Below are 10,237 nucleotides of genomic sequence, written 5' to 3' on the forward strand. Positions count from 1 at the left end.
AGAAAAATGTAGCCTGCTGTTGGTGTGTCTCATCTTTCTTTTTTTATTCTCTCCTATTCTCTGAATTATAATCTTATACATTATTATTATATGCTGACAATTTTGTTTAAAAATTCAGTAGATTCAACTAACTTTTTTTTTTTTTTAATGTCACCCTAGGTAGAATGCCATGGTGTGATAGCTCACAGCAACCTGTAACTCTTGGGCTTAAGTGATTCTCTTGCCTCAGCCTCCCAAGTAGCTGGGATTAAAGGCACCCACCACAACACCTGGCTATTTTTTTTGTTGCCATCGTTATTGTTGTTCAGCTGGCCCAGGCTGAGTGTGAACCTGCCAGCATCCATGTAAGTGGCTGGCACTCTAACCACTGTGCTATGGGTGCTGAGCAGAATCAACTAACTTTTAAGTCAAAAGTTAACTCAGATGTCAGTGAACTCAACAGTATTATTTTGTAGACAAGTTTTTTTTTTAAGATACAGTAATATACGGCTTGGCGCCTGTGGCTCAAGTGGCTATGGTGCCAGCCACATACACCTAAGGTGGTGGGTTCGAATCCAGCCTGGGCCTGCCAAACAACAATAATGGCTACAACCAAAAAAAAAAAAAAAAATAGCCGGGCGTTGTGGCGGGTGCCTGTAGTCCCAGCTACTTGGGAGGCTGAGGCAGGAGACTCGCTTGAGCCCAGGAGTTGGAGGTTGCAGTGAGCTGTGATGCCATGGCATTCTACCCAGGGGGACAGCTTGAGGCTCTGTCTCCAAAAAAAAAAAAAAAAAAGATACAGTAATATTATATAAGAATTCACTTTGTATTTTTATAAAAGTTTTCTTATGGGATTAGTATTACATATTTTGCATTTTTGTTACAATATTCAATGTTTTTGATGAATCTATGCCATTTTATTGTGCATAAATTTCTCAAGCTCTAAGAAACTGAAAAATTATCAGTAATCAGACTGTCTTTTTTTCTCATCCCTTCTAACAAATTTGAAATAATTGCACACATCATACATGTTTTTAAAAATTATAAATCACATTTAACTCTGATGATCTGACTTCTTTTCTGTATAATTGGAAAAAAATACCTGCTAGATTTCTTTTGAGGAAATTTTGTACATTTTACCAATTCTTTGCTTCTCAAATTTTTCATTTCAGCGATTCTCAACCTTGTGGGTCGTGACCCATTCGTTCCATTTGTAACAACGCAGCAATTAGGAAGGTTGAGAACCACTGTTTTAAATAGATTTCTTCTTCTAACCTAATTGTGGAATGTATTTTGGAATCGTTGGCACAGTGGTCTTACTCAAGTAATGTAGGAGGTTATACTCTAGATCTTGAACATTTGTAACCTTCAATATTGGAAGTTGTTGTCTCAGGATAATGGAATCAGAAGAAAAACAGTATAGCATTGGATTAATTCCATTAGGTATTAACAATTATGCAAATTCATGACACATGTCATCTGGTCTTATATCCTCTTGATATTTTTATCCTTTTCTAATCTAGAGAAATTTAAGTTATTTAATAAGTTATTCTGAACATTCTTGACTCTGTAGCATCTTTTTCTTTTAAGACCTAATGCGACTGTTCCAAACATACTGTTGCTCTGAATATTGTCATCAGAGGCTTTTTAAAAAATATTTTCTATGTACTTGTTCAAGACTTTGATTCAGAAACAGTACATGTTCAAAAAGCAGATCTGGTAGCTAGCCTTTTAAATTGATAGTCTTATGTTTTTATGTAATAATATGGTATTATAGGGAATTTTAATCACTGTAATAGCAATCAAATATTTTATTAGAGATTTAAAATTTGCTTTATGATGTTATTAAGAAGTTTATTTTCAAAGATAGATAAGAGTAAAACTGAGGAAATAAATGATCTTATAAAAATTTCTAGAGAATTTTGGGTGGTTTCTTGTAATAACTGAATCATATTACATAGAATTCATGATATGGAACAAGTGGGTAAACAGTTCAACTTAAATCATAATCTCTGCTTCTGGCTTTTGTATTTTTTATTTATTTAGCTCTTTATTATTAACTGCTACTTTCTTTGCATTTGCTTCTTGGAAAGAATACTTAATTCTTTTATTGTCACATTTTAAAACAAATATATGTTAAGCCATTAAGTGTATTTTTCTAAGTGTTGCCATTGCTGCGTGCTACATGTTTTAAAATGTGAGTGCTTTTCTTATCATTCATATCTAAAGATTTCATCAATTCTACTGTGTTTTTCTATTTAACTCACATGTTTTTAAGAATGTCAGGTTTTGTGTTGGGCTTATTTGGTGTTTTCAGACTTACATTATTGCCTTTTAATTTAATATGGCATAACTTTCTACTTGTTGGCTGAGTCTGTTTATATGTTTATTTGATTTAGATTATTAATGATCAGATTTTCAAATAATGGGTCTGTGTGCCTATATACTTACTTATTCAAATAAACTTAATCTTTATTTAAGGACTCATTAGTTAAGTATATTCAACAATTTCACCTTAGGGTTTAAAGACAGAACCTAAATTTATTACCTTTGACCAAAATCAATAATTTTTGCTTTTGAACTTGCTAAGTTAATAGTAGTAGCAGCAGTACTGTTAGTGGTAACAGTGATGGTAACAGTAGCAGCAGCTAATATTTATTGAGCTCTTACTATGTGCCACCATCATTCAAACCTCTCTAAGTCTATTATTAAATTTAACCTACCACAACACCCAGCTATTTTTTGTTACAGTTGCCACTGCTATTTTAGCTGGCTGGGGGCCGGGTTCAAACCCACCATCCTCAGTATATGGGGCCAGCGCCCTACCCACTGAGCCACAGGTGCCACTCAAGCCCAGGAGTTTAAAATCAGCTTGGGCAATATAACAAGATACCACCTCAAAAATAAATGAATGAATAAATAAATAAATGTACAAGTGTTCAGGGAACAGGAAAGCAAGATAGCTAAACCCTTAATAGAAAGATAAAATTTCGGGTGGTGCCTGTCACTCAGTGAGTAGGGTGCTGGCCCCATATACCAAGGGTGGCGGGTTGAAACCCAGCCCCGGCCAAACTGCAAGAAAAAAATGGCTGGACATTGTGGTGGGCACCTATAGTCTCAGCTACTTGGGAGGATGAGGCAAGAGAATTGCCTAAGCCCAAGAGCTGGAAGTTGCGGTGAGCTGTGACACTCTACCGAGGGCAACAAAGTGAGACTCCCTCAAAAAAAAAAGAAAAAGGTTTTTTAAAAACACAATTTCAATTTAAGTTGGTTTTAATCGAAATTTACAGTGCCCCTGAGCCAAATATCTCTACTCAAATGCAACTATAAAATATTAACAAGAATAGATTCTTACCAGGCAGAGAAGTTTAAAATGTCATCCAAATTTTTAAAGTAAGGGTATGTGTCTTCTTTTTTGGGAGATAATCCCAGCTAATAATCATATAATTCCTGGGATTTTATAAAGTCCTAAAGGAAATAGAGATGATCTGTTTATAAATTGTTTCCTATTTTGTACCTTTCATTGCCTTATGATGAAATTTCTTATAAATAACTTTTAAGGTAACATTTCACATTGGACTACTACTTTTCAATGTCATTAAAAGCAATTGAAAGAAAGTAAAAAATAAATAAATAAATAAATTTAACCTAATAGCAGCTCTATCATTGGCTATAAACCAACAAAGGTAAGTTTGTTTAGCTGGATACACAAAAAATTAATTTTTTTCTTTCCTTGTTTTAGTTATTAGAAAAATTAAAAGAACGTTGGCTCTCCACTGGCTTGTGGCATAATTTGGAGTTGGTGAAGACCGTCATTGTAGAACCACAGGGAGGAGAAAAAACTAACTTTGATGAATTACTGCAGTTATACTATGATGCGATCAAGTTTAAAGGAGAGAAAGGTAACTGGAAATTATTTCATAGTCAGTGAAAAATATTTTTAATTATAAAGTAAGAAGATGTTGGTGCTATTAGAATTTTATTTATATTATATTTTTAAGTGGTGAAAAGAATGTAAATTGGGTAAAGAAATTATTTTATTTAGAATTGTCCTTGTATGAATATTTTCACTTAGGTGTGCCAATTCAACTTAATAAACAGCATACCTTTAGATCTTATCCTATAGTTCTTGCATTCCTGAAATATTTTGTGCAAGAAGGCAGCTAATATATGTATAAATACCTTCCCCTTACTAGCTAAATGAGACCTGTATTTTGATGCAAATAGTATACTTTGTGCTTATATTCTATTATACCATTATAAGGTAAATTAGAGTTTTCAAAATATAACTGAAGACTCAACTTCTAGGTTAGAGAATGTCCATACAGAGTTTAGTGTAAAAGGTTAATAGAAATAACTTAAGAATAATAAAATAGTAAAAATAATATAACATAATTAATAAGAATATATATAGTGTTCTGTGTATTTTAAGTACTTTTCAATACAATATTTATTCAACGTGATAATTTTACAAATTTGAGTTAACTTGTTCTGAGAATTTTACTTTCTAGTGGTAAAGATATGATTGTAATTTAAATTTTTATAAAATAATACTATTTATAATTGCTCAGTTCCTATGCAAGTTGCTCTCCTAGTGTGGTTTTACTGTATAAGTTATCTCTGAGATGAACAGTTTGTAAATTGGTTTGTTACTCTATTGCATATATATATGATTTTGTCCCTCTTATTTACTTAAAGACATTGAACTTCTAAAATTTGTCTCATAATTGTGTTTTATAAGATTTTAAATATGCTATTATAGTTAACAATTTGGCCTTTTTGAAATGACAGTGAACAATTTCTGAGGATTTTGAGTATGCTTTTAAAATGTCTATTTTCTGTTGCTTAAGATGGGGCCCTCCTGGTAGCAGTGTGTCGTGGTAAAGTGAGTGAGGGTCTGGATTTCTCAGATGACAATGCCCGTGCTGTCATAACAATAGGAATTCCTTTTCCAAATGTGAAAGATCTACAGGTAGGCCACTTGAAGCCTTAAGAAGTTTTATCATCACAAGAGTCATTGGTTTTGTGTAAAATTAATTACAGGCATACCTCATTTTACTGTACTTTGCTTTATTTTCTTTTTTACAAATTGAAGGTTTGTAGCACTCCTGCACTGAGCATGTCTTTTGGCCCCAGTTTTCCAATAGCATGTGCTCACTTTATGTCTCTGTATCACATTTTGCTAATTCTCATCATATTTTAAACTTTTTCATTATTATATCTTTTGTGATCTGTGATTGGTGCTCTTTAATATTACTGTTTTATTATTTTAAGGGTGCATCAAACCGTGCCCATATAAGAAGGCAAATTTAACTGATTAACTGTTAGGCATGTTCTGACTGTTCCACTGATTAGCCCTTCCTTGTTTCTCTTTCTCTCTTCTGCCTCCCTTTTCCCTGAAACAAAACAATATTGAAACTAAGCCAGTTAATAACTCTATAATTGTTTCTACATATTTGAGTGAAAGGAAGAGTTATATATCTCTCACTTTAAATCAAAAGCTAGAAATGGTTACACTTAGTGAGGAAGGGATGTCAAAAGCTAGACCTATTGTATCAAGAAGCCAAGTTGTGAATGCAAAGTACTTGAAAGAAATTAAAAGTGCTACTGTAGTGAACTCATGAGTGATAAGAAAGCCAAACAGCTTTATTGTGGATTTGGGGAAAGTTTTAGTGGTCTGGATAGCTTAAACCATCCATAACATTCCTTTAAACCAAAGCCTAAGTTAGAGTAAAGTCCTAACTCTCTTCAGTTCTGTGAAGGCTGAGAGAGATGAGGAAGCTGCAGGAGGAAAGTTTGAAGCTAGCAGAAACTGGTTTAAGAGGTTTAAGGAAACAAGCCATCTCCCTAACATAAAAATGTAAGGCGAAGCAGCATTTGCTGATAGAGAAGCTACAGCAAGTAGTGCAAAGGGCAGTGTAGATGAAACAGCTTTCTGTTGGAAGAAGATGCCATCTAGGACTTTCATATAGCTAGAGAAGAGAAATCAATGCCTGGCTTCATATCTTCAAAGGGACAGACTGACTTTCTTGTTAGAGACTAATAAGGGCTGATGACTTTAAGTAAAGCATGCTCATTTACCATTCTGAAAATCCTAGGGCCCTTAAGAATTACATTAAATCTACTCTGCTTGTGATGTATAGATGAAAAAACAAAGCGTGGATGACAGCACATCTGCTTATAACATGGTTTACTCAGTATTTATTCTAAGCCCCTGTTGAGAACTACTGCTCAGAAAAAATGATTCCTTTCAAAATGTACTACTGCTCAGAAAAAATGATTCCTTTCAAAATGTTACTGCTAATTGACAGTTCACCTAGTCACCCAGGAGCTCTGATGGAGATATACAAGGAGATTAATGTTTTCATGCCTGCTAAAAATATATCCATTCTGCAGTCCAAGGATCAAGAAGTAATTTTGACTCTCAAGTCATATTATTTAAGAAATACATTTTGTAATGCTTTAGCTGCCATAGATAGTGATTTCTCTGATGGATCTAGATGAAGTAAATTAAAAACCTTCTGAAAGGATTCACTATACTACATACTATTTAGAACACTAACGATTCATGAAAGGAGGTCAAAATATTAAAATTAATATGTTTTTGGATTAAGTTGATTCCAAACATAGATGACTGAGAGATTCAAGACTTAATTGGAGAAAGTAATTGCAGATGTGATGGAAATCGCAAGAGAACTAGAATTAGAATTAGAGATGTGACTAAATTGCTGCAATCATGATAAAACTTGAACATCCTTCTTAAGGATGAGCAAAGAAAGCTGTTTTTGTTTTAAAGCTGAGTGGATTTTTATTCCAAATTTATAGAATTAACCCTTACATATCACAATAACATATACAAGATAACTAACATGATATATTTTTTTTTCACAGAGAGATCCTTTTATTTTTATTATTAGATCATATTTGTGCACATTAATTCTATCATGGGATACAGTGTGTTGTTTCCATACACAATTTGAAATACTTTCATCCAGTTGGCCAACATAGCCATCATGTCATCCTCATAATTGTTGTATTAAGACATTTATATTCAACATTTAGAAAGATTCACATGTACCCTTATAGGAAGAAAGTTGTTTTTTGGGACAGAAACTATTCTTAGTGAAGAAGCTGTGAACATCACTGAAATGATTAAAAAAAAAAAAAAAGACTTAAAATATTCCATGAACTTTATTGATAAAGCAGCAGCAGGGTTTGAGAGGCTTGAATCCAATTTTGAAAGAAGTTCTACTGTAGGTAAAATGCTGTCAAAGCATTGAGTGCTACAGAGAAATGTTCATAAAAGGAAGAGCCAATTGATGTGGCAAACTTTACTGCTGTCTTAGTTTAAGAAATTGCCACAGCCACCCCAACCTTTAGCATCCACCACCCTGATCAGTCAGAGGCCATTAACATCAAGGTAAGACTTTCCATCAACAAAAAGATTTAAGACTCACTGAAGTTTCCGATGATTATTAGTCCTTTTTAAGCTATAATGTATTTTTAAACAAGGTACATACATTGTTTTTGTAGACATAATGCTATTGCACACTTAATAGATTGCAGTATAGTGTAAACATAATAGGGTACAGAGAACCGGGTTACATTGATTCCATTTGTTAGGTAAAGTCCCTCTTAAACATAAATTTTATATGCACCAAGAAACTAATGTGACTTGCTTCATTGCCATAGTCACTTTAACAGTGGTTACAGTGGTCTGCAACCAAACCCACAATATCTCTAACATATGCCTGTATGTTTTTCTTTTTCTTTTTTGAGACAGAGTCTCACTATGTCGCCCTAGGTAGAGTGCTGTGATGTCACAACTCACAGCAACCCCAAACTCTTGGGCTTAAGTGATTCTCTTGCCCCAGCCTCCTAAGTAGCTGGGACTACAGGCACCCACCATAACACCTGGCAATTTTTTGTTGCTGTTGTAGTTGTCATTTTTGTTTGGTAGGCATGGGCCAGGTTTGAACTTGCTAGCCCCAGTATATGTGGCCAGCGTCCTAGCCACTGAACTATAGGCCCCAAGCTCTGTATGTTTTTCTTGTATCCTCAGACATTTAATTTGCAATCTTTGGTGATTATGAATGAGTGAGAAAAACTTGGTAGATTTAAGTTCATTTTATTTTCTACGTACACTGTTGTTCAGTCAGTAAGGGTGATTTTTCAAAGTGTAGTCCTGGGTCAGGGGCATTGGTATCACCTGGGAACTTGATAGAAATACAGACTTTCTGGTTCATCCAGCCCCAGTGAATCAGAAACTCTGCAGGTGCAGTTCATCAATTGTGTTCTATCAAGCTCTTCAATACAGACTCAGTCCATCTAGCACTCTTCTTCCCAGGGCTCTGTCTCTCAGATTTTGTGATTTTAGCTGCACCCGATTCTGATCCTTTCCATTTCAGCTCAACAGGACCACTGCACTTTGCTTGTATTTAAATGTTCCATACTGTGGTCAGGAAATTATATTGCAGGCAGAGAGCTAGTAATAATGAAGTTCACCTAATGAATTCCTCTTATCTCCAGAATTACAGTCTTGTGCCATCTAGTGTCTACTCCCTGAAGGCTGTTGCTCTACTTGGCCCAGTTATACAATTACTTACAATGGAAGAAACATTTCCAAACTAGTTACTCGATCATAGCCAAAAGTAGGAGTTTTGTCTCCGTATCACTGTTTTCTAAACAATATATTTGAAAACCACAGGAATAATTTGAAGCCTGAGGTGTAGTTCTTTCATCAGAAAGGATATTTTATACCTTCCTTGAAGGTGCTAATTATCTGAGACCAAAACTTGAAGCTTTCTGGCCGCTAAGCTAACTCTGAGTATGATCCATGTCCCTCCACTTAGGTTGTATAAAGTCTCATACCAAAGCAAGGGTTCATTAGTAAAGTAGTTATCTTCTTTATTGTTAATACTTTACTAAGCACTGTGAATTATGCAGTTTTACTTTTATTTCTCTAGGCTAGGTGTCCTCAAACTGCAGCCGTCCTAGGACATGTGGCCCGCCAGGTGTTTTTGCCGCCACTGCCTATCCTGCTTAGTAGCTGACTCGTCCCGGGGCCTGCAGTCCGGCCCTCCAACGGTCTGAGGGACAGTGAACTGGTCCCCTGTTTGAGGGGGGGACCAGTTTGAGGAAAAAAAAGTTTGAGGACCCCTGCTCTAGGCCATAGCTGTCTTTGAGGAACTTGAATAGTTATAAAACAGTATTTCTCTTGTTAGCGCCTATTCTTCCCATAACTTCTTGACCTCCTCATAATTTCTGAAAGTCTGCAGGGGGATATCTCACCTGATGATTCATAATCGAATCCTTTTAGCCTCCACTGACTTTGATGGCTTCCATGACCTTTCTCCAATTACTAGTGCTCTAACTGTGAGGGCACTGATGGCCCATGCCCTAGGCATGCTCCCTATCCTAAAATGACTAATGTTGCCTTGACTACTGCTACTGATGAAACAATTGACATCTACTCAAGAAAACTATTGTGTTCACCATCAATAGCATTAGTGCTGTCTTCCACTGAAGATGAGTATTAGTGATGGATGGCACTGCTGTTGATACCAGTATTGTTTCCTTTTGTCTTATTGTTTTACTCTGGCCTCATATGATTGTACTAATCCCACTTTGTTAAAGTATAGAGAATCTCTTTTCTTTTATATCGCATGTTTTTAAAACCTTTTTTCCCCCAACTTCTTATAGATAGGGTCTCACTCTTTTACCCAGGCTAGAGTGCAGTGGCATCACCATAGATTACTACAACTTTAAATTCCTGGGCTCAAACCATCCTCTTGCGTCAGCCTCCTGAGTAGCTGGGACTATAGGCATGCTCCTCTATGTCTGGCTGATTTTTCTATTTTTAGTAGAGATGGGGTCTTGCTGTTGCTCAGGTTGGTTTTGAACTCCTGGCCTCATGCAATCTTCCTGTCTTGGCCTCCCCAAATGCTAGGATTATTGGCCTGAGCCATCACACACCTGGCCCCAGCATCTTACTTAATTAATTTTTTCCCTAAAACTAGTTCTTTCAATTTTTGCCTATATCTTCTTTCTTAGGCATACGTATGACTTCTTGATATCTGTAAAAGAAGATAAACATTGGTTCGGCGCCTATAGCTCAACCGGCTAAGGCACCAGCCACGTACACCTAAGGTGGCGGGTTCGAATCCCCATCCCGGACCCGCCAAACAACAATGACGGCTGCAACCAAAAAATAGCCGGGCGTTGTGGTGGGCACCTGTGGTCCCAGCTACTTGGGAGG

The 10,237-nt window shown here is 35.8% G+C and overlaps 1 protein-coding gene across 1 annotated transcript in view; it reads left to right on the plus strand.

Annotated features, from left to right (window-relative positions):
- BRIP1 (BRCA1 interacting protein C-terminal helicase 1) overlaps window positions 1–10,237 on the plus strand; it is a 189,633-nt gene that overhangs the window by 121,696 nt on the left and 57,700 nt on the right. The window contains exons 14-15 of the mRNA XM_023516638.1: window positions 3,722–3,881; window positions 4,830–4,951. Of these exons, the coding sequence (XP_023372406.1) occupies window positions 3,722–3,881; window positions 4,830–4,951 (282 nt within the window). The remainder of the gene's footprint in view (window positions 1–3,721; window positions 3,882–4,829; window positions 4,952–10,237) is intronic.

The sequence above is a fragment of the Otolemur garnettii genome, unplaced genomic scaffold (genome assembly GCF_000181295.1).
Source record: "Otolemur garnettii isolate 467f Iridium unplaced genomic scaffold, OtoGar3 scaffold00094, whole genome shotgun sequence".
NCBI lineage: Eukaryota > Metazoa > Chordata > Mammalia > Primates > Galagidae > Otolemur > Otolemur garnettii.